Source organism: Aythya marila (genome assembly GCF_965140915.1).
Source record: "Aythya marila genome assembly, chromosome: 3".
Lineage (NCBI taxonomy): Eukaryota > Metazoa > Chordata > Aves > Anseriformes > Anatidae > Aythya > Aythya marila.
In genome coordinates, this window is record NC_139044.1 from 19,582,226 (window position 1) to 19,608,502 (window position 26,277).

Below are 26,277 nucleotides of genomic sequence, written 5' to 3' on the forward strand. Positions count from 1 at the left end.
TTAGCCAGCCTGGCCACATTTGGATACTCCCTCCTGTTATCGCTATATAGACCTAGGCAATGAGACTGGTGAATTCCAAATAAACTTGAAACCTTACTGTTTCTAAATCCAGGAGATGTCTGAATCTAAAGTAATTCATGGCCTGCAAATCCCTTGTAAATACATTCAAGGCCAATCAAGAGCCTGAGAGCACCTCAACTCTGAAGGAAAAAAAATGGCCGATTTAACATGAACAGCCACTGACATCCCTCCAGCTGAGCCATCAAAACCAAACATCTGCACACCAAATGCCTCTCTATGTGAATTAAATTACACTCAGAGTAAAATGGAGAACATATATTTACCTCACTTAACATTGCTCTGTTTAGCAGCAACATAACTAATGTTGAAGTTGAGTTGTGCAATGCAGGATTTACAGGATATAAAGTACAGTACTCACAGATAATCATGAATTATTTTGTCATTTCCTTATAAAGTGCTTACTAAAGTTGTTAGCAGGCAAGCTCAGCAACAACAAAGATGGCACAATCAATATAATAACTTTTGTTAGAGGATTTTAAAGTGTTTTCACAAGCTGACACTAAAAGAAAGACTCAATATCCCTTCAAAGCAGGGTACTACCTCATTTAAAACTGAACTGTCTGTAGCTTAATATGCACCTTTTGTTTAAGTGCACACAGACGTTCTACACAGCAGAAAAGCTACATCTAACAATTAATCTAATTAGCTGAGCTGTAATTTGGCCAGTAAGATAAAGTTCACATTGTTATTGAGGAGCCAGTACAAGCAACTCACTGAGGAAGCAAAGCGTTAAATTTATTTCCAGATCTGTAAGAACACATCACTTCACCTTTGTCTTTCATTTCTCAATCTGTTAAATTGAGATAATAATACTTATCCTTCTTTGTAAAGCTCCCCGAGATCCACAAAGTAAAAGCTCTGATTAATCTTTATGTATGTATAGTGGTGGTTATTATAGTGATACAGGAATGTTCATCAAAAAACAAAGATGTAGCTGTCTAAATGTCAATAACAATTCACAGTGCAGATGTTATTTTAATGGTGTAGGTAATCTCAGCTAAATGTTCAAATCTCTTCTACCAACAAAAACCCAGCAGAGGGAAGTGTGGGAAATTTAGACAAATCTCTTCTGTGAAAGTCAACTGACCTGTAAAACAGGCCTACCTCACTACTATCAAACAAACACGTGAATATTTTGCAACTTTATTTCATTGAAAAAATTTTCCATAGGTTGCAGAGAATGTCCTTAATCTGCTCTTCCAAAAGGAATGGGACAGGACTGTACAACAAAGATGTTCTGGAGTCTCTGCTGAGTCATAATGAAAAAGGTGCTTTGTAACACTAATCACATTTTGATCATTAAAACTACAGAGCACTTCTCCAAAGAAAAAGGTAATTCTAAATTGCACACAAAACATCCTTTGACTATTGCAAACAATCCTCCTCACCAAGGTCTTCAGTGTAACATTTCCCTCAGCTTAACCCTTTTTATCCAATCTGTATTCCCAAGAGACTCCTTACTACCCAAGTAATAACTGGCAACCAGCAATAATTCTACTGAAAATTTCTCAACAGAAGAGCCATGTATCTATCAGCTTGATATATTGTCTTTAAGATGCAATGTTGCTCAAAAAGCTCCCCTCAAGCTTTAATATGACCCTCAGGGGGCAACCACTCCACTTGCAACCTACTGAATCAACATCTAGCCCAGTAAATCCTCACTTAGCAGGGCAGAAAGTCACATTTTGTCTATGAAGAGATTAAAAAAGCAGAGTAAGATATTTAATCAGATGTCAGTTTTAATCAAAATATTAATTAATAAACAACCCCACAAAATAATAAAAACTGGACTGTTTCATTCTGAAGATAATATATTGTATTCTAGTCATTCAGTTACATGCAGATGAGTCAGGAAAGACCTGATCTCTGCTCTGCAGCTAATATGCTAAACAGTCTTTGAAAAGTGTTTTAACTTCTTGCTTCAATTTCTTCATCTTAAATAACATATACAGCAGTAGTCAGCTTTGTAAGTATTTATGTTAGGGCAGCAAGCGTTATATTAAATGATTGCACTTAAATGTTTACTTCATGTTAACAGCCTACTTTTCTGAGAAATATTCATTATGCTTACCATAAAACTATACCTGTAACTTAAATTATCTAAAAGCAGAAGACTTTAGGAAGGATTGTTAAAAGTGAACTATTAGGACAATAAACTATCTACTTCTAAAAAATGTCAGCACTATTAATTTTTAATAAGATGAAGAAAAGTCAGAAGAGCTCGATTTGATATCCATCAGTGTGGTGTCATCTCACTGCAACTTTGGTAACGTGACACAACATTTAACAATGATCAGACATATATTGGCCATTCTGTATCCACAATATCTTCAGACGGGCATCTAGAAGATTTTGGAAGTATGCAAATGTAACTCTACAATTCCCTACATCTGCATGTAAGAAATATTTAGGAGAGCTGATGCATCTTATCTAAATATTTTTCATACACGTGTATGCAAATGATAACAGAACGTATTTACAAAGGAATGAAAATAAACTCTCTGCAGTTTGTACCATAACAGCAGGGAACAGTTTCAGTCAGACTGCCTTTAGATGAATGCCTTGCTCAGTCATGGCTACTCTCCCTCTTTTCCAGGTTCAATTCACAAACACCATTTCTTTGTCTCATTGCATTGGTTGTTTAGATACTCCTGATTCATTTTCTATTTTGGGTGCCCATACTGAGATCATCTCATTACAGCACTTTTTATGGCAATATGTTCTGCACGTTGACATTTGTTTCTCCTGATTTTCTCAGGTATGCCTGTTATCCAGTTGTTTGTGCAGTCCGAATAATTCTAGTCATTGCATTCTCCATAATTCTCAACATGGCCGTACGTTTTGTTGTTTTTTGGGGATTTTTTTTTTTCATTTAACTGAAAGGCAGACCATGATGCTGGGCCATATGTCATCACTAGAAGGGCATGCTAGTTATAAACCTTTATCTGTTGGCAAGATTGCTTTTTTTCTGTTTCTTATCTTCACAAGTTCATTGAAGTTTACTCTGGTTTGTTTTTTAACCCTCTTTTTTCCAGCCATCTTTCCTACTCACTATGTATTGAATACACTGAGTAATTTTTATTTTTCATTTAACGCATATATTTCACCAAAATTGTTTTCCACCTACTCAATGACTAATATATGTATACAGTATTCTTGAATTTCATTTTTAATTTTATAATTTCACTGATACATATTTTCAGTTACAGTTATTGTTCCATCTAATTATATATCTACCAGGGACAACATAGACCTAGTTTAACTTTCCGTTATATGTCCCATTCAACATAAATCAATACATTTTGGAATATACAGTGTGGAAGGTCCATAGTGGCCTTCTTGCTTGCCCCAATCTGGGGCTCAGAAAGTATGGTAAGCACTCTGGGAAAAAAAAACAACTAAAGAGACATAAAGCTCTAGCTTAAAGTCTCCTTAAACTTCCCAGTTTACACCTGTTTACACCTAATGTTCTTGAAATTTTCCTTTCGGAAGCATGACATAAACAGAGTACAAAAATATCTTGTTCTCTCTTCATGATCTATCCTGTGTTATAGATCTGCTTTAATAGTAATTTCATTCTGAGAAGAGGTCACTTTGTATACTTGTTTGCTTTTAGCATTAATGTTACTTATACTAGTTAGGCATAATAACACTCAGAAAATTGAAAATAATTAGTTTGAAAATCTAAAATTTATCTTTATCTGGATTGAGTATGCAAACTTTAACTGCAATTTTTCCTCCATTTGCAGTTCTAAGCTGCAAAGTACAATTTTAGCAAGGCCTGAAAAATCAACTTACACTTTACTCCATGGCCTGCAGACGTGAACTTTAAGACAATGCTCTTATGAAATCCCAGAACGGGCTTACTTATTCCTGATTAATACTGCTGTAAAGAAAAACAAAATCAGACCTCACCCTCCTTTTCATGAGCTTTCCCCCCATCTACAGCCTCAGTATTTCTAATCGAGATATGGGTCTCAAGTAAAAACTTGTGTAAGAGATGCCTTTCCTAAGTGCTATATTTTACTGAAATCAACATTATAAAAATGTTTTACAGACTTGTATCCTTTACTTTTATTTAAGAGGTAACCTGCCTTTTTTTCTCTCATGCTTGACAAAGTTTATCCACACTATTCAGCATGAACTTTGCTAAACTCTAAAAACTACAGAAGAATGCCAATAAGCAATTAGCTGAATGATTAATGGTTATAATACCTGTAATAAAGACATTGGATAGAATTTATAACTGCCCAGTAAAGCTAATTATTCATCAGATTATTTAAAAGGATGCCTAGCCAATAACTGTCATATCACAAAATTAATTAAAAAAAAAAAAAAAAAAAAAAGACCATGAGGAAAAAACATAAGAATTGATGTTGCAAAATCAGGCAGAAATCATAATTAAACAACTACTATAGGTCATTTGTTACCTGAAAAGTGAAATACCTCTGTAGTTAACTTTGAGAAATTATCAGATCTGCCACTTATCCTTACTTGAGGGAACAGATGTGGCAAGAGGGGAGGGAACAAGATTCTGTCCACCTTCATGTAATATATTCAGCTTCCTACATGAAGCCACTTTAGAAATTGATATTGTTCTTTTTGGAGAGAATTTCACATCATCTTCAAAGTCTTGCAGCTTATCTTACAAGTGATATCTGCTGGCAGAGAGTTAGGCAAGTACACTAACTTTCACATTGGTGGAAACGCTGGCACTTCTCACCTCTGGTGGTAGTCTCACAGAGTACTGGCAATGAGACCCTTAGCTAAACTGAAGTTTCCTTCTTAACATTGATGGTGTAATTGCAAAGAACTGAAGGCTGCTGACTTATAAGCATTTTCCTTCATATTTGAAATGAACCAGATCTTAGGTAGCTACAATTTCTATAACTAAGATGATGTCACAACCAGAGCAATAACCACAGATAATTATTCAGGAGGACTTCACCCTTTCCATCAATGGTCATTTGAAGTGCATTTCAAGAATCAGAGATGAAAATCTAGCACATCAATAAAAGGAACTCATCAGATGGGAGGAATGTGCATCAAGAATGCCATTGCTAGCCAGTCAAGGGAAGGGATTGTCTTGGTCTACTCTGCACTGGTGAGGCCTCACCTTGAGTACTGCATGCAGTTTTGGGCACCACAGTATAAGAAAAATATAAAACTGTTAGAGTGTCTAAAGGAGGGCAACAAAGATGGTGAAGGGCCTAGAGGGGAAGACGTATGAGGAGCAGCTGAGGTCCCTTGGTTTGTTCAACCCACAGCAGAGAAGGCTGAGGGGACTGCAGCTCCCTCACAGGGAGTGGAGGGGCAGGCGCTGAGCTCTGCTTTCTGGGGACAGTGACAGGACTCGAGGGAATGGCATGGAGCTGGGACAGGGGAGGGTCAGGCTGAGTGTTAGGGAAAGATTCTGCACCCAGAAGTGGCTGGGCACTGGGAGAGGCTTCCGAGGGTGGAGGCCAAGGAGTTCAAGAAGCATTTGGATAATGCTCTCAGACACATGGTCTGATTATTCATTTATTTATTTATTTATTGGTGTTTTTTTGGAGACCCAGGAGTTGGACTTGATGATCCTTGTGGGTCTCTTCCAACTTGGATATTCTGTGATTCTGTAATTAGGAAACCCACCCTTCAATGTTCATGATTGGTTATGACTTAATAACTTTTCATACTGAACTGTAAGATGGCAGAGGAATATAATTATTCCCAGTAGATAGTACTGTTGATTAGCCCTCTAATTTGACACAGCAGCAAGAGGATGAGCTTATATTGAGACACAAAAATTCACATTCCTGGAACAAACATGATATTTCCAAGATTTCAGCAGCTGAACTGGGTGAGAAAAATCTGTCTAGTACATGGTGAAGGCCAGCTAACAGTAGCAACAATATTATTTTGAGCATGGCTACTCCCCCTGTTGACATGTGGTGAAAAGTATGGGTAAGCTACTTATATCAAAGAAACACAAAGGAAATAAATAGTGCATTTGAGAATAATCATTTTCTCTGATGGTAAAGAGTGTGAAACAAGCTCTGAGATGACAGATGAGAGACAACTCTTAGTCCTATGTTGCCATTGTGGCTGGTTGCAAGGAGAGTAATTTAGGATGCAGATAAAGGAGCTGGTAGAGTCTAGAACAATTTTCTTTTGTAAGTTAATTAGCTCTAAAAACATGCAAGTCCCCAAAGAAATTAAATAAAGTACATGAAGTTACTGTTGGTTGAGAAAAGGCCAGGGAATGAAGTCTAAACCTATGTAGTTTAAAGAATGGAAGAGAGCAAGGTGATAGACATATAGTAATAGTCAACTTCACCAAAAATAAAAAGTAAAGAAAGAGAATCTCTGAGTCCTGGTTAAAAAGGACATATGGTAATGAGATCAAACTGCTGCAAGAAAGATTTCAAACTGGAAATTCTCCATCAGATAAAACAAACATCTTTCCTCAAACAATGCATATAGTTTTGAGGACAGGAGATGAACAAAATGATTTCCTCATGAACTCTTCTTTGGCCCAATAATTTAATGATGGGATCTAACATCACAGAAGATGAAGAAGGAACAAAGAAAAAAGAAAGGGTAGACACCTTTTCTGAAGTGCCCAGTTGAGGCCTGCTGAAAATTAATTTCTGATATACTGTATCTTTTATTCAGTGTAAGAAAAGGGATGACATAAGGTATTCAAAACCAGAAAGCAGCACTCCACACAAGTGGAAGTGGTTTCTGCAAATGATTGTTGCTATTTCAAACAGAATTTCTAGGTTGGAAGAGACCTCAAGATCATCGAGTCCAACCTCTGACCTAACGCTAGCAGTCCCCACTAAACCATATCCCCAAGCTCTACATCTAAACGTCTTTTGAAGACTTCCAGGGATGGTGACTCCACCACTTCCCTGGGCAGCCTGTTCCAATATCTAACAACCCTTTCAGTAAAAAAATTCTTCCTAACATCCAACCTAAAACTCCCCTGGCTCAACTTAAGCCCATTCCCCCTCGTCCTGTCACCAGGCACGTGGGAGAATAGACCAATCCCCACCTCGCTACAGCCTCCCTTGAGGTACCCATAGAGAGCGATAAGGTCGCCCCTGAGCCTCCTCTTCTCCAGGTTGAACAAGCCCAGCTCCCTCAGCTGCTCCTCATAGGACTTGTTCTCCAGGCCCCTCACCAGCTTCGTCGCCCTTCTCTGCACCCGCTCAAGCACCTCGATGTCCTTCTTGTAGCGAGGGGCCCAAAACTGAACACAGTACTCGAGGTGCGGCCTCACCAGAGCTGAGTACAGGGGGACGATCACCTCCCTAGCCCTGCTGGTCACACTGTTCCTGATACAAGCCAGGATGCCGTTGGCCTTCTTGGCCACCTGAGCACACTGCTGGCTCATATTCAGCCGACTATCCACCATCACTCCCAGGTCCTTCTCTGCCTGGCAGCTCTCCAACCATTCCTCTCCCAGCCTGTAGCTCTGCTTGGGGTTATTGCGCCCCAGGTGCTGGACCCGGCACTTGGCCTTGTTGAACTTCATACAGTTGACCTCAGCCCATCGGTACAGCCTATCCAGATCCTCCTGCAGAGCCTTCCTACCCTCAAGCAGATCAACACACGCGCATAGCTTGGTGTCATCTGCAAACTTACTGAGGGTGCACTCGATGCCCTCGTCCAGATCATCGATGAAGATATTAAAGAGGACCAGCCCCAGCACCGAGCCCTGGGGGACGCCACTAGTGACTGGCCTCCAACTGGACTTGGCTCCATTCACCACGACTCTTTGGGCCCGGCTATCCAGCCAGTTTCTAACCCAACGAAGCGTGCGCCAGTCCAAGTCAAGAGCAGCCAGTTTCTTGAGGAGAATGCTGTGGGAGACGGTGTCAAAAGCCTTGCTGAAGTCAAGGTAGACCACATCCACAGCCTTTCCCTCATCCACCCAGCATGTCACTTTGTCATAGAAGGAGATCAGGTTCGTCAAGCAGGATCTGCCTTTCATAAACCCATGCTGACTAGGCCTGATCGCCTGCTTGTCCTGCAAGTGCTGCGTGATGACTCTCAGGAGGATCTGCTCCATGAGCTTCCCTGGCACTGAGGTCAAACTGACAGGCCTGTAGTTTCCCGGGTCTGCCCTCTGGCCCTTCTTGTAGATGGGCGTCACATTTGCTAGCCGCCAGTCAACTGGGACCTCCCCCGATCGCCAGGACTGCTGATAAAAATATCTCCACTCAATTTGGCAAGAGAAATTAAGAAAATATAGCAACCTAAATGAATGCTAAAAATAAATAAATAAAAAAAAATTAGATAATGGAAAAGTTACAAATGTTCTAGGTAAGTGAGTCTTCTGGTTCAAATGCTGGCAGTATGTGTGTATACCCACAGTATGAATGTGCCAGTGTACCACCACTCACAGAATTATCTGCCATGCTACTGATGTGCATTTTAACAAACACCAGTTGATATATCCTTAAATTTACAGACTGGAGAACAATGCAATTTTGCAAATAATTTGGATCCTCAATAATATTACCTGTATTTATTTTTAATCTGTAAATTTATCTGCAATATGTAGAAGATGATATGGAATACTGACATTTCTGATGGAGTCCAAGCTCGCTAGTGTCCATAAATAGAAAACCAATCTGACAAAGTGACAGATTAGCTGGTGTCAGGGATCCACTATGTACACTGGGTGGCGCAGTCTTATTATATCTCAAATGTCCCATGTACCAGTAAGATCCAGGTCACTGGACTACCTTTGGGACATGACTCAAATGAAGCTGTAACAGACAGTTTTACCCTCAAATCCTCTCCCATTTGAAGAAAGAGAAGAAAAAGAGTTTTCCCCAAAGTTCCTGGATTACTATCCAGGCAACACAAAGCTGGATTTGGTTCACAACTACTAATTAACTTCTATATGTGATACATGGTAATCACAAATCACAAAATCACAACCAAAACAAATCACAATGATTGTCAATGTCCTATTAAACAGAAAATCAGACACAGGTGTTAAGAAGGAAGTGTTTCTTTCCACCTACAGTCACACTGTTCCTATCCCTCTAATCTCTTCCACAGAAAGTATGAGGAGAAAGTCTGACTCTCCAGCATGCCCAGAGGAATCTCTCTGCTATGGCTCTCCCAAAACAGTACATCCCCTCTAGCTGTCACCTCTGCAACAGAAAAACAGGCATTTACACTGCCACATTTCCAGTAGCATCTACATGTTTAGTTGAATGTTGTTTTGAATCAAATACTGTATAGTACTATGATTTATAAATAGAAAGAACATTTTGAAAAAGCACTGTTGAATAATAAAATGAAATCTTAGTTATGAATGAGGAAAAACAATCATTTTACTTTTAATTAAAAACAGATATAACACTACCGTGTATAGCAATAAGTAGACCATTCTTCACAGCAGAGTCACTTTTCAAAAGATCAGATGATTTTGTCATTACTAGGAGTTGTTACTTTGCTTGGGTTATCTAAAGACCAATGTACCGCTTCCTTGGGTTGGTACACAGTTGGATATCTCAGCTGAGGTTCACAGAATCACAGAATGGACGAGGTTGGCAGGAATCTCTGAGGATCATAGAGTCCAAACCCCCTGCCAAGCAGGATCACCTAGAGCACATTGTGCAGGATGGCATCCAGGCAGGTTTTGAATATCTCCAGAGAAAGAGACTCCACAACCTCTCTGGGCAAGCTGTCCACACGTTTTGTCACCCACACAGTAAAGTGCCCCCTCATATTGAGCCAGAACCTCCTGTGCTTCAGTTTGCATCCTTTGCCTGTCACTGGGCAAATGTTGTGCCACCACAAACACATCATGTTACAGCTTTGGCTTAGTTTCTAGCCTCCTGACAGTACTGATATAAAATAGTACCAAAGCTACAAACATAGCTGGTCTCATCATGTTTCAGATTTCGTTTTATGTTCATGGTATAATGTTCCCACAGTCACTGTTCATACATCTTTGTTTTCTGCAAGGAGCTTGCAGAGTTTCTGGAAGTTTTTCTATATTCTAACTTTCTTAATCTTCTTAAATATATCTTTATGAAATATATGTATATGACATATGAGAAAAGCAGATAGTTCTTGGATATTATGTTCATATATCAGAAAGCACCACAGGAGTACACTAGGGAATATGTTGTCAAAGAAACCATGGAATTTTAGCTTTTCATTTCCAATTTTCCCTAAGGTGTAGGTGCTTATCACAACAATATCAAAGTGTCTTCTATGTCAATGCACTGAAATAAATATATTCCCACTGAAATTCATGGAGGAAATTCAGAAATTGGGAATGTACAAAATCTCATAAACTTCACAAACTCTAATTTTATGGACACTCCTTTCTTTGGGCAGAAGAAAGTTTTGCTCACTTAAAGACACTGGAAGTCATACCCTTAAAATATTGAGGACATAATTATTTGAAAATTTACCTTCACACTTCTATTGAGCATCTTCTAAAATTTTGTTCCTTGTAAGTCTTTTTCAGTAGCAACCACACTCTCATAAATGAAATAATAAAAAAAGACATTTATTATTTGCTTCAGTCTTCAAGCTATTAAAAAGTATATTATCTTTTCCTGTTCACCTGAGTTGGACTTGGCTGAAAACAAATATATCAAACCAACAAAACTTATTAAGTGGAAACTATGACTTGTGTGTGTGTTATCACAACCTGCTTTACAATTCACTGTAAGGCATTCAAAGCATATAGCCTTTGAAGTAGCCTACTCTAGTTTCCTTCTGCAAAGCACAGCATATGTCAGGTTCAGACAAAATACCAAAAATGACTGTATATTTTATTAAAAGCCTATTTTTTTCCTCTCTCTTTCTTTTTAACAAAAGTCTAATTTAGTTGTTGTTCCCTTAGGTACAAAGTACACAGTTCATAATTCATTTGATATAAAATGTCAGTTTAGATTTTTGTGCTTCTTTGATAAATGAGAAAAAAACATGTACATTTCGATTTCCTTCTACGAGGTTTTGCTAGCAGAAGACCCCCTCCCATTGTGCTGCTCAAAGACCTTTGTGTTAAATTAAACATCAAGATTCAGAAACTGTAGGGAATGATATTTCCAAGACACACAGTACAAATATATGAGACTGGGAAAAAAGGTAATGATTTTTCCTACCACTAAAGTGATCTCTCCCAAAGAGTATCTTTGATCCTTGAATTAGTTCTCAGTTATAATTTAATATATCAAAACTGTCAGCAGCTTTCCTTACATTTAGACACAAAGTGATATAGTCAGCTCCACAAAGAGCAAAATACAACATTGAGGAGCTTGCTTCACTCCCAACATGTGCTTGTGCTTCTAAAGCCCATCAGTATTAATGGGAAAAATGCATGCACATCAAAGGAAATAGCAGAGAATTAATTTAATTGTATCTGTCATCATTAAGGGTATAGAGTGTTTCTCCTGATATAACCAAATCCTGCCATTGATCAACACACAAAACTCTCAGGGGACTAATCTGCACAATGGCAAAGAGCAGAACCAGGAATTTAGTTCTGGAAATAAAACTACTATAATTAGGAAAATAACAACAAAACACTGTATATTATTCTCTTTTGTAACATATGAGGCCAAGTTGAACAAATCCAAACTATCACATATACAGAGTAAACAAGAATTGTTATCACTCCTCAAAATTGCCAACTGCAATGCTATGGCTGTCACTTCACGTTACAGTCTAGTTCAGCAGCTGCAGTATCAATGAATTATGCTGTATTAGAAAAAAAAAAAAAAAAAGAAGAAGCAACAGGATCACATTCTCATGCTCATGCTGAGTATCAACACCAATGAACCCAGATCCACAATTGCCCAGAACCCACAACCGGCTCCCTCAACCCCTTTGCTGCCAACATGCATACTGCCTCACCCCAACCACAGAAGTGGCTTTACCCCTGGGTTATTGTAGTGCCTGCTCTGTCTTCTCCCTCAATAAATAAGGTATCTCTTTTTTGCTCAGTAGCAGACTTTCAGCAGGAGAGATGGGCCATATTCTGCCTTCCTTGCTCATGAACCCAGTATGAACCCAGTGCTCATGAACCTAGTATGCTGCCCAGGAAAGTGGGAGAAGGGAAGAGAAGGGAATGTCAGTCACTTAGGATAAACAATCTAGATCTTTTTTTTTTTTTTTTTGTGGCCAATGCTCTAAACAATGATAAGCTACAACAGAATACGAAAGGTGACACCTCTGTTCCACCCGACTATGGCAGAAATCCCTACCTGTTTTTATGGATTGGTCCCCCACTAAAAACAGCATTTCAATTGACAGAAATATGTTATCTACTGAAGCAAAATATTTAATTTTTAAAGTGAATGGAAAGCAATTCAGACAAGCTTATTCACACACAGAAATAATCCATGCAAAATATAGCGTTGACTTATCTGATGAATAAGGTAAAAGGATTACAACCTTTTATACTCAACCCATCCACACAGGGATGTTCATACCTCATTGTTAAATAGCTGCTCATCAGTTAATGTCCTGTTCTAGATATTTATAACAAATAAACCATTAATATGAATTAACTCTTGGCTTCAGCTAGTGCTGAAGAACACATAAATCTACCAAAATCAGTGGAACTGTGTCAATATACAACAATGAATGATCTGTTCCAGGTATTTTTTTTACTGAGAAGACCTTGGCTACTGTTTACTTGTTCAAAATTAAGTAGCCTAATTGATAAACAGTCTTAGTAATACCGTCACATTTCATTCAAACCCAAGCCAGGTTGCCTACATTTTTTTGCCTTATATGCCATAAGAAATGTCACAGCATTTACTCCAATCTGTACATACATCACCATATACTGAGGTAAAGGAAAACCTTGACAAAATCTATTCTCTACAAAACAGTCTTTCTTTTGACAAAAAGTTAAGAGGAAGGGAACACTTCTCCTCCTTTGTTCATTTTTAAAACACAGACTGAAAGGACTACATTTTCATCACAGGAGATTTACAGCTGCTTAATTCAGGTTACAATCACTGGGAACATCCTGTTCAATTTTTTGGACAGCACTATCAATTTCTTAGGAACAACCATTTCAAATACAGTTCTTAGTATGTAAGAGCAATCACCACTTCAGTGAAAGAAAAAATAGAGAAAAGAGACGTATTCTTTCTTTATATAATGTCATCGTTTCACTCAATCAATTTCTTTTCTTTCTACATGCTCTGTAAGAACTGTTTAGATAATCCCAAATCAGTCAACCTGAATTCACTTGTTTTCTGTGTACACAGTGGGCACATTCAACTTTGGTGACACCTTTCTTGCAGAGGCAATCCCAGTCTAAGCTGGGGAACAAGATCAGAGGCTGCCAAACTTTCAGGTTTTGGAAAGACCTGGACTGAGACCTCCACAAGGAGGTTAATTACCTGCTTAGAGATGATCTGTGGGCTATTTCAAACTGTTGCACAGTTCTCACTTTCTCATCTGGCAGTCCCCAAGAAAGCAAAAGCATCCATGTCCTGGGCAACTAAAAACGCAATGTTGATATTCATGCCCTGTTTTATGCAGCTCCAGAAGACAGAAAGCAAAGAGCTGACAAAAACAGCTCTCCTATGTCCAGAACATGGGAACAGGACATGCTGGAATAGCATAGCTGGAACTACGGGGGATCTTCCAAACCCCAAAAGGACTAGATGCAAGGGAAAAGGGAAGGAGGCAATCAGAACAACAACAAACGACATAGTTGGAATGTCTTTGCCTTTTGCCAATCTTCAGCTTTAGGAGTAGGGACTTGGTAAGGGTACAATTTAAAGCAACCCGGAGGTGGTCCTTCATGATGTGTGGAGTTAGGCTGAGCCACAGTTGGCTGTGGTTTAGCAAAATGAGCAGGAAAGTGGGCACCTCTGTGCCTCCCATTGAAGACACACCCTTTCAGTAATGAAACTTCCCCTCTCTTCTCTTGCCACCAACCAAAAACCAACCACCCAAAACCAAGAATAAGCACAGTATAAACTCACTAAAAGATGTCCTGAACAGACTGGGAGAGGGGAATAAAAGAAGAAAGTAGAACTAATGAAAACAACAACAGATCAATAATACAGAGTTTGGAGAAGAATTATAGTTTCATTAGAACAACTCATTTTTCCACACAAGCACTTTTGCAATCCTACACTATGAAATCATCTTCCTGGACCAGAGAAACTAGAACAGACAATTTACACAGCTTGCCACTGACACTCTTTAATTAGCTAAAGGCATCTCTTCCCCCTTCCCTACTCTATCTAGCTCTCTCCTTAGGCTACCTCTAGAAAAGATATGGCCACAATTTTTTTTCATTCATAACTTTCTGCTTTCCTCCCCCCCCCAAACTGTATTCAACAATTTTGTGTAAAACATTTCCTATTTCTCATTAAAATCACAGATTATATTATCATGAAGGTACAGAAACATAATGCATATGTTTGAGAATTTTCATTTTTTTAGATATCTATTTTTTTAATGAATGCAATAGAATACTGCAAGAATTTATTTATTTTTAAGTCCTAAGCTACACTTCCATTATCTTTTCCATTTATCAATTGCTTTTCCTACTCTACCTTCACAAAACAAAAAAAAAAAAAACAAACAAACAAACAAAAAAGATAGAAGAGAAGGAAAGAGATGAAAAATTGAAAAGAAACCAAAGATACAGAATAAAAATAATTCTGTTGGATTTTATTCTATGCCTATGGGGAAGGTGGAGGGGAAAACAGATTAAAGCAGAGTAGTGAGAAAACAACAATTTTTTTAGAAACACCTGAAATCTAGGAAATTTTCTCAAAACCAGTTTTGTGGTGTGACTCTATATATGTGATCTTGAGTATCACAGAAAAATAAACTTATCTCACAAGGAAAATTTTAGCATACTCAGCTTTGTTTTTTCTTCCTAAATAATTCTGGCCTCACAAGAATCAGTTTGCTTTGTTTACTGAATATTCATTCATCTAAGGAGGCCTGTTTACTCCAATGGTTAACTAGCATGAGCGAATGTTTGCAGGTGTGAAAATAAGTTGTACTATGTGGTCTTATTTGTTTGCATAATTAGATCAATGATCCTATGATGTGGTTCAATATCCAGTCTCAGAGGTGCTGTTACCTAAACTAACAGTGTCTGAAATTCTTTGCCTGCAGGACACCATGTTCTGTAGATGGTGAACAAACATCAACAGCTATAAATTCACAGGCTCGCTTTTTGCTTCTGAAAACTAGCTTGAGCTTATGGGCAGAGGCATGCAGCATCCTGTGTACAAACAAGGGACCAGCAAAGGACAGGTACTTATGAGTCCAAGGCAAAATCTGACATCTTTCACAGCTAGACATTACTGTGTTGTGCAAATCACAAGCCAAGCATATAAACCAGCATTATACTCCATAAATTATGGCAGAGATTAAAAAGACACTTCACTGCTTAAGCATGTCTCTGTCTCTCTCTCTCTTTTTTTTTTTTTTTCTTTTTTTTTTTTTTCCCCAGAGTATCTCCACTTTTACATATTACTTAAGGAGCAGGAACATATATCAACATTTTAAAGCCATTCTCTTCACAGATAAGGCTGCACCAGGTTTATGGCTGGTAATGCTCAACAAAAAGACAACTCTCTGCATTAAGATATAGAATTAACACTCACAACAAGTTTCATACTTATTTCTGTTGTCTGGGACTCCATCCCTTTTCTGTGCTTTCTTTCTCATTGGTGATGACTTAGCCTCCATCTTCCTACTTCTCATCAGATTAGCAGCCTGCATCTCTCTGCGTTCTCTGCTCACCCCTACTTCTCAACAAAGCTACCTCTTCTTCATTTCTGCATGTTGGATTTCTCTTTTTCTTCCATATTATTATTATTTTTTTCCCTGTGGTCAGGGGCAGGGAAAATGTGGAGTTAATGAGAGTATAAGATCTTACCAGCAGTGACTGCAACTTTCCTTCCTGTTAGCTTACCATAACTTACTAGAAAGTATTTCCAAATTTGTGGGGTCCTACATAAGAAACAACACTTATTAAGAAGAAAAACGTATAACCAAGTGATCTGTACAGAACATTTTCTCCCATATTTTTGCAGTTTTACATCCCCTGTATCATTTCTATTCATTTACCTAATTAAATAAATTTTAAAGCGATTTGTTCTCCAGATCTTTTACTACCTGGCATCCTCAAATTAATTTGAAGCCTTGGCTAGTACATTATTTTTTACAACTTCTACCAAAGCAATTTAGGACAAGATAAATAGAACAAATTTATTCTATTTGGAAAAAATATAAAACTCAAAAAAATTTACTTCTACCTTTGTGGTATGAAATTTGTCACTAATCATTTTAAACTATGCCCTTTTATGCTTCTTCCATCTCTTTTAGCTTTCTATGCAGTTCTTTGATGTAACAAAGACAGTTTCAGACAAGATTTCAGTTCATCTGGAAAAAAAAAAGCTTTAAGTCTTGAGGCAAAAAGCAGTGTATTTAAAATTTATATACTCCATAATGCCTTTGTTCTGAACTTGAACATCCTGAAAAACTTCTCCGCTTTCTTTTGCCTTCCTACTCTGAAGATCATTTGTTCTCATGGCTTCAGCTTCTTATTATGCAACAGTGACTTTAACTGGTGGTTCCAGCATTTAAGTACATGCACAGTCATGGCTGACCCTTCCTGATCAATTGCCAATCCATACAGGTTTGACTGATAAAAGAGCCAATTAGATTTAAGCAAATTAAGGGACATCACCAATGTCAACCACTTATTAAACTGAATGCTGAATTCCATGCATACAAAACACTAATGCACCAAGTCCCATTAAGAGTTGAAATCCTAACCCCATTAGTAACTCCAGACCACTACAGGCCAAGGGTCAAAAGAAAGTTTCATATTTATGGATTAACATTTGGATTCAGTTTTTATTTTTTTTTAATCTTTCCAAGAACTCTTGAACCTGCACTGCAATATTAGTCAAGAGCATAGATAAAATATATTCCTTCTTTCTAAGATTTTTTTTTTAAGCATTGACTTTAAGCATGGCAAATCAGCTTGATGAGAAATTAAGATATATTCAATCAGGTAAAACCAAAGATTCAGTGTGCATTATATTATGTGCAATACATTTTAAATAAAATTAAAACGTAGGAAAGGCATGTTGGAAGCAAAAATTGTAGAGTAATTGAAAAACAGTTATTTGCAGTAACTTCAAAATGGAACACTCTGTCTTTTCTGTCACTACCTGACAATTAAACAATCTTCCCTCAAGTTCCCTAATGCACTCCACACAAAGTAAATTTTAGGAACAGAATTTTTTATGGTACCCTTAAGAAGAAAATGCTACATTTTTACACTCATTGGAAGGCTGTGATTTTGTATATAATGAGAACTGTTTGATTCTTTGAACAAACATAACTTCTGCCAAAGTGAAACCTTGGCCACTGAAGTAAAAAATAGAATTCCTTCTGTTTTCAGTAAGATCCAGATTTCTTTTAATGTGCCAGTGAAGGCTCAACATAAAATTACCATTTTACTCATAATGTACTATGCATTGGAATTGTATAGCATTCAAAGAGTCTTTATAGTAAACAACATTAAAAACTAAACATACATTGTCCTAGATAAATGCATGCGTGCCTGCATGTACGCACATGTACTGTGAGGATATATAGCATGTGAGAGTCCTTCTCTCATGTGTAGTGCTTCATTTATTATTCATTTCACTACAGATCACAGTCCACTGGACAATACTATGGAAGATTTCTTTAATAACTCTCACTGCTAATTTAATTCTACTTAAACACACATATCCTAGTGAATGCCACATGCTTTTCAGCATGATTTTATGTGTAAATCAGGATAATACGTTTTCAGATCATTAACTAAAGGGAAGCATGAACTAAAACCTATTTAATCAATGAGGTATTGCTTTTAAACTACCACAAGGTCATAAAAAAGATAATTTCAAAGCTATAAGTTTTCTAATTGTAATCAACAACAATCTAATGATGAAAGAAAGTGTATCTTAATGGTTGTCATAAACTTGTGCACATCCTTGTCTATCTTTAAAGATCCTTTACTTTTTCATTTGCTAAAAATTTCACTACCAGAATTTGTTATTTCTTCATGCAAAAATGAATAGTGACACTGGGATTAGATATATCTGTGTCTTAAGTGAACAGTATAACTCATACGTGGTTTTATTATTATATGACAATGTGTATATGTTAATAATACCTATAATTTAACAAACAGACTGGAAAAATACAAAGTGTGATGGGACTTAACCTTTTCATCTTGCTTGACAATGTCATACAAATTCTACTTTTTATTTATACAGTTTTCAGAAGTCTTTCACTTGCTTTGTCCCCAAACCAATCCATTTCATGCAAGCAAACTGTACCAATTATAATCATGTTTTTTGTTGTTGTTGTTGTAATTTGTTTGTTTTTGTAGTTGTCATTTTTTAATTGTATTATTTAGTGGTTGTTGTTGTTGTTTGATTGATTGAGTTTATTTATTTGTACTTTCACGTTATATGTATGTCAGTCTACACTATTTGTGCTCATCAGCTGTATCTACATGTTTCTCAAGATCAAGTTTAGCTGGGCTCTCATTTTATGATTTAAAATCATCTTCATTGCTTCCAGTGGCATTTCTTCAGCAAAATCTAGTTCACTTGGATGTCCATAGAAAGAGAACACAAAATTAACACATATAAATCAGCTGTTAATTTGAGCTTTCATTGTTAAAAAACAAAAACAAACAACAAAAAACAGTATTTAGAGAGTATTTGCTTAATTCTGTTATTTTATTTTATTGTTTGTTTTGTTTTTTAAGATAATATCCAAAGGGGTTTAGAGTATCATTCGTTGTAAACCAGCACGCTGCAATTGACTTTCTTGAGGTTATACCAGACCACAAAATGAAGATGACTCTAAATTCTTAGATCAGATAAGCCTCCCAAAATAGAATCTAACACCATTCACAGAAAAAAAGAAAAGAACAAAATAGGCATATGATGCACTTCTTACTTACTCAATGTTATCTATGCAGCTACCTGTTTTCATTTTCTATTTTTTAAATTGAGCGATGTAATAAATTAGAAGCTGAAAAGAACAATTTTGTCAGTAAGAACTACTAATGCAAACATATTCTTCTAGCTTCCAGTCCTCAGTTGCAATAATAAATAACGTTTTGTTTAACAGAGTATTTGTGTAATTGTTACATGCACAGAAACAGTACTTTTTTATACTTACCTCCTGGAGGCATGACTATTGTTATAGCATCACTTATCAAGCTGCCTTGGCTGTTGGAAGCATTCACTTGTACTGTGTAGTTAGAAAATGGAATCAGTCCTTTAATGGGTACCCATACATTGGATTCGTTGCTGCTGTGTAAGATCCAAGTGCCATTTACAACAGAATAATTACTGTCAGCTGTTAAGAAAAAAGAAAAAAAAAAAAAGTGAGGGGGAAGAATAAATGTTGGGCTTTGTGTCTTCTACAGTTTGTTCTTTAAGCAAGACTTCTGCTCAAATGAAACTTTGCCATTAATACCAGTAATGACAAAAAATGGCTAATTTAAAGAATAAGTATTGTTCATCATTTTCTCCTGTTTTTTGCTAACACTTTCCTGTACTCATAAAAGTTGAAAAATAAACAGAGCAACCATACAGTTGCAAAGTTGATTGATATACACACACACACATACATACATACATATATACATATGCACACACACTACATGCTGCAGACAGCAGCCAGTTTTCATAAGTTACTCATGTTCGTGGGCAGTTATGTGAGAACTGCAGATGCAAACTTGTCAGGAGCAGTTGAAATGTTAAGGCCAATTCTTATGGCTATGTAAGACTTGTACAGCTTCTTGAATTCACTAGAAAAGGACTTCGGGAGTTTATCAACTAGTATAAGCTAACGCCAGCGTTTACCTAAGAATTACTCCTCTGCAATAAGAAACAGTCCTTCCAGCATTGCCTGCCATCCGCTCAAAAATAGAACAGGGATTTGGGTATGCAGTTTATCTGTTGAAATCATCAGAGGACACCACTACTTGTGCTTTACAACCTTTTCAAGACCACAAATTTAAGATATGCAAATATTCCACCATACAAAAATAACAAAATAAAACTTCCCAAAATACCTGATGAGCAAGACTGGAAAATGAAAAATAGCATGACACATAAACACTTTTTTTTTTTTTTTTTTTTTTTTTTGACTCAATAAAGATTTCACTCATGTATCTGAGAGAAAGCTGGGCTCATTTAAAGATTATCCAATATTTTGAACATCTAAAGTGCTATATAAATGATTAATATTATTACTACTATCCATCATTCCATGAAGAGCTCTTGTATTGAAGTCAATGGAAATTCTGCATTACAAACAACAGCACAATCACAGACGTCACTGAAACCACAGGTATCACAATGAAATTAAACAGAATATAGCTATTTAAAATATCTTAAATTAAGGCATTATCACAGACAGAAGAATGAATATTCAAGTCTGAGTCCTCTACAAAATCTAAGATATTATTGTTTAAAAAATGGAAATTCTCCTTTAATTATTTTAAGTGAACTGCATTAGGTTTACTCATTTTTATGCAAGCTTCAAGTGCACTGTTAAAACTGAAATTAAACCTGAAGCAGTTTTTCAGATATTCCATATTACTATGACATTCACTTCAATGTGCAAATGCAGTACCTTTTAGTCATGCTCACATTACATTTTACCATGAATGAGTGATCTGGACTTTCCACTAATACTTAAAAACAGTCTGTAATTCACTTATGGTACAAGTCCAAGCCACTCCATTATTATCCACATACTGGATGTTCACAGAGCTGCACAGTGTTTCAGTTACTGTGTTGCTGACATATAGCAAACTGACTTTAATTTTTGGAGGGAGGGAGATGAGATGAGCCTTTTTAAAATGAGCCTTTTATTAGCCTTGTGATCTAGATCCTTATTGCTTACATTCTACCTGAATTAGGCAAACAGACACAGCAGTGAAAATCTTGAATAATTTCTTGAAACTTCATGGATTCATTTTGGAGTTCACCAATCTTCGCCTTAGCCTTAGAGACACTATTTTATAAACAGCAATGGATGCAAAGTTTCCTATCATGCAAAAAAGATCAATCAAGTTTTACACATTCCATGTACAGAGATATCTGTTTTGCAGAAATTAAGTTATTTAGTCTGACATTACTCTTATGTGCACTGACTATTCAGCCAGCACTAGAAAAATGCATCTGCATTAGTTGATGTCATTTCTTAAACTGTCTATCAAACCCACCTTAGGCATCTTTGTAAAACTGTCCCTGTGTGTGATTTGGAAGTAAATACAATCCAGCAAAGCGCCTTTCTCCCATCATCTACCACATTTTTCCTGTGCATCACCAGGCAATCTGTGACTTCCTTTTTGTGACGCCCACCAAGCAACATGACTGTTAAATGCATCTATTGCTTTATTAATAATAAATTCATTAGAATTGTCTGAAATACATATTCTTAAAGTCCTACTTATGCAAAACTCTTAAGGACTCTTCTGGCTGTTAAAAAAAAAAAAAAAAAGATTCATTTTTTTTAAATGTTTCACCTACAGTACGTGGAAAAAAACAAAAATCCAGTTGTTGATAGATCAAAGCACATACGCTAGGCTCCCTATTCATAGGACAGGCTCACTAAGAGCAATTTATGTGCCATCTCATGAGAAAATTTTACTTTTTTCAATCTGCAGTGCAGTTTTAACATGTTAATATTTTTATTCTCACCCACCTGAGCCCAAAATGAAAACATGTACTTCCTCTGTTGATATTTCTATTCCACCATTAGTCTTTCTTCCAATGGTTAACTATACATCTTTTAAAAAATATGGTTTAGAGTAATGGAAAAAGAATTAAAAGGATAATACTCTATTCCAAGTTGCCTTGATAACAACATTAATATACAGTAATTATACAATTAGTTGTAACATTAAATTCTAGTTATAGCAGAGTGATTACTCGGCAATTATAAGAAGTACATAATTACTCAATAATTAGGAGAAGTATGTAATTACATAACCATTTTATTCAGCTCAAAAATGAACTTGCAAATTTACAATGAGTTAGACAACATAGCGATTCAAAATTTTTTATTACTTCTAATAAAAACCCAAGAAGTGCTTACAAGTTTTCTAAACTGAATTTTACACAGACAAAAGGTGTTTTAAACCCATTGCCAGCCAAACAAGTTACTACTACTGGCAAGCGAAATATTAAAACATTTTTAAAATGCAGGTCTTGCTGGGGATGACTTGCAGTATGCAGCTTTGCCACTTCTCACTGCTTAAACTTTGCTTTCAGTGGGCTGGAAAATGCAGACACATAGGCTCAGTCTGATGGAAAGCGATACAGTGATAACCCAGTCATATCACTCCGTGACACCCTTGCCTAGACTGCTCCAGTGAGGACCCTATTTGTGAGTATAAGTGGATGAGGCCTCTCTTTTTCCGTTTTTCATATGTGTACTTTTCTCCACCCTGCTTGCCGATCCTGCTTTAGGCTATCAGCAAGGCTGCTGCAGTCCTAGACAGCAACTGCCTCAGACACTGGTAAAGTCCTAAGAGACATTGTTTTACTTCAGACAAATGGTTTCTATCAGAACACCTACTTGTTCCTGCACGTTTCTGCCTCGTAGCTCCTGCCTAGAGCTGTCACAAGCATTCCAACACGACAGACCCCCTCGAGACACAGCTAACAAGAACAACCTAAGGAGGAAAAAAAAAAATCCTAGAAGAACTGGCTCATCATGTCCTTCAAAACTTATGGAGACAAGCACTTCTACAAAATATGAACTCAGATCAAGAAGGATTCAGAGAAACCATTCCCCATAAACTCAAAAAACAAAAACAACAACAACAACAAAAAACACTAAACCCTTTACAAACATGAAAGGCTTCCCCATACTTCTTAATCACATAGTTTTGCATCATGATAGTTTTATTCTTTTACTAGCCTTCCTGCTAGTAGGACTCTCTATATTTTTGCCAATATTTCTGAGGGATTTTTTTTGCATAAATCCAAAACTGGAGTAAAATTTGTGCTGTTCCAAGTTTATTCCCAGTTAGTAAGACCAGAACAAAGTATCTCAATGTTTCAGGAAAAAATTAAACAAATGAAGTAATTAGGGCTAGGGAGTATCCATGAACATACTGAAAAACTATGTGAACTTGAAATAAAACTGAGCAATAGAATATCGATATAGACTATTACAGAGTATCCCGGGTTGGAAGGGACCCACAGGGATCACTGAGTCCAACTCCTGGCTCTAAACCAAGAATCTCCACCCCAAAATCAGACCATATGTCCGAGAGCATCATACAAAAGCTTCTTGAACTCCAGCTGGCCCGCTGCCCTAACCTATTCCCTGGTCATCTTTACATTAAAAAGATACACAAATACATAAATCATTAAAAAATATTGCTTAAGAGTTCTAAGCTTCACACAGCACAGTAGCTGGTGAGTATTTGCATTTGAGGGTTTGTTTTTGAGTGGACAGTTCAAAGGGGGCTCCCGAGCAAATCTGCGTTCCTGTCACCGAGTGCTACTGTAAATAGGTGAATAAAGCTCCTGGGGGTTGCTGGTGCGTAAATTACTGCTGTCCTGGGTCCATCATCCTATGGGGTTCACTAGATTGAAATAACATAAATGGGTATCCTTTTCCATTCTTGTTATAATCATTGTCACAAGAATTTTAATGCCTCATATATTCCGTAATTTTTTTCTGTGTGCTGTACTGCTCTGACCTTTTCAATATTCTGTAATTTGACTGGCTGGCCATTTCAAGTTCTCTCCTTTTTACAGCCTTATTAACTTGTGGGGAAGAGGTGAAATGGACAGCCAATCAGAATACATAATATTGCAAAGGTCATGGTAGTACAGTATAGTATCAGCAGACACAGAATACTGTATATTAGTCATTAGCGTTCTGATATCTTATTCATGTGACAAAGGTTGTAAGGAGCGCAGAAAATGGTACAACATGAAACCATTCTCATGACAAAGGCTGCAATGGAAAAAAAAAGAAATAATATAAACCAAATGTATTCATTTCACATTTAAAAACTTTTTTTTGTTCTTTTTCTTTTTTCTTTTCTTTTTTCTTTTCCTTCTTTTTCCTGTTTTTTTTTTTTTTTTTTTTTTTTTTCCCAGAACTTGTCATGTTTAAGGGTAGTCTTCCTATCTGGACCAAAGTTGATAGATTTAAGGCAAAAGGTCATAAACTGAGTTGTTGCTTTTTATGTATTAAACACAAAAACTCATGTTTCATATGCAAGACCAATCTTTTCAAATTACTGAATACTCTGATTATCATCATTTAATTTAATACTCACCAATCCATTGGTGAGTATTAAAATAGTAAGTTTAAACATAACCAGTCTAACATGCCCACATCACAAATGCACTGACAGAACTAGACTCTGCTGCTGGCTTCAGAAAGCAAGGAGGCTATGTCCGAAAAAAAAAAAAATCATTGGATGCTTATGTTTTTTCCTTCTCTAATCATCAAGAGCTGGCCATCATCATACTAAAGATATTGGGTCAAAAATCAGCTTCATTATGCTTCTCTGTTCATTTGGGACTTTAATAACTGAGTCTTCTTTGTATAACAGAAAATTTCTACCTCTTCCTAGTTGTGGTGCAGTGCCCTTAGAAACTGTCTGACCAGATTCATCTCACCAGATTCATCTGAATTAAAGTGATATTACAGGACTGTTAATTTGTGATGTGCAGAAAGATTTCAACCTGAAAGATAATTAAGCTGGGAACACTTTAATCTGATTATCACAAATGTCTGACAAGTTATTTTCTTCTTTCTATATTGCTATTTCAAAATAACGAGTCACCAAAGTACACCACATACTGTGTGCTACTATGTGGCAAAAGATTTTGGGGAGGATGAGTGGCAAGTTTAAGGCTTTAGATCACATTCTGAAATACTATTACCAATATCTATTTCTCTACTGTTTCCATTATGTTCTTACAGGTCCTGATAACATATTTTTTTACATTACAGAGCATGTTGCTCCATGGTATTTAAATAGATAGAAGCAGAGCTATAGTTCTTCTCACTTTAGAGGACTAGTCCAAAAATTAAAGTAGCAAAAAATCCAGGCCAAGGAATAGATCATATATGGATCTAAAGAACTATACAAAGATTTCCTCTTCTGTAATCTCATTCTTTTGTCCATTAGTTTCGCCTGTTCTTCAGCCTTGTTAACTTCCACACTAGCTATTCCTTTCCTCTCAGCTGTTTCTTCTTTCCCGCTTCCTTCTCCACTGTTTCTAGTGCACTATTCAGAATCAAAAATGTAACTTCCAACTAGTTTCATTTTCTCATTAATAACAGATCAAAATATTTTCCCACCTTTTTGGTGACTTTCTCCTCCTAAGAACTGTAATATTTGACTGCTTTTCAATTGTCATTGTTATACTGCTCATATGAAGTGCTTTGTGTTACTATACTTTGACTCTATACCCCTCTTTTCAACAAAATATTGTGTTGTTGTTGTTATTGTTGTCATTTTTGTTTTCAGACGAGTGCACTTTTTTTTTTTTTTTTTTTTTTTTTTCCTTGGTCTGCTATTTGTTCCTCTGCTCCTGAGTTGACAGATGTATTGTTCCTAAGGACAGATCATGGTCTCACTCCATCAAGCTCTGAGGCCAAAAATTAAAGCCTCTCTTATCATAGGAAACCTTCTTTCTCACTCTCAGGGGCCAGGTAGATGAAGCAAGATGGATAATTTAAAAGCACTGTGGTAAACTAACTAAACTATGAATCCAAACTATTTATTCTCCTGTAAATAGCGAACAGTTCACATTTATTAGCAGTGAAAAACTTCATTTTTTTTTCCTTTGCCCCAATAAAGTTGCTTTCAGTTTCAAGACTGAAAAATAAAAAACTATTTAAAGAACAAAATGAAAGTCCTTATCATCACATGCAGCAGAAATGTGACAATTCAAAGACATACAGCTTCTGACTGTATTACTGAAGTTGCTTCTTTGCAGCTCAGTTTCCTTCACCATAAAACAGACAAAGGCACTTTCTGTGACTTTTCACAGGATATTTTGGTTCAGCTATCTTAGATTGTCTTGAGGCTTACAATATGCATATGCTGAATATTTTGTTCATTATTCTGGGCTGGCTCCCACTACAGGCTGAGGGCTTGCTAGATGG

At 36.7% G+C, this 26,277-nt stretch overlaps 1 protein-coding gene across 1 annotated transcript in view; it reads right to left on the bottom strand.

Moving 5' to 3' along the window:
• Positions 1-26,277, bottom strand: part of USH2A (usherin) — a gene marked incomplete at its 3' end in the record, with an annotated part of 395,140 nt that overhangs the window by 136,061 nt on the left and 232,802 nt on the right. Inside the window, exon 37 of the mRNA XM_082757605.1 lies at positions 19,294-19,473. Coding sequence (XP_082613731.1) covers positions 19,294-19,473 — 180 coding nt within the window. The remainder of the gene's footprint in view (positions 1-19,293; positions 19,474-26,277) is intronic.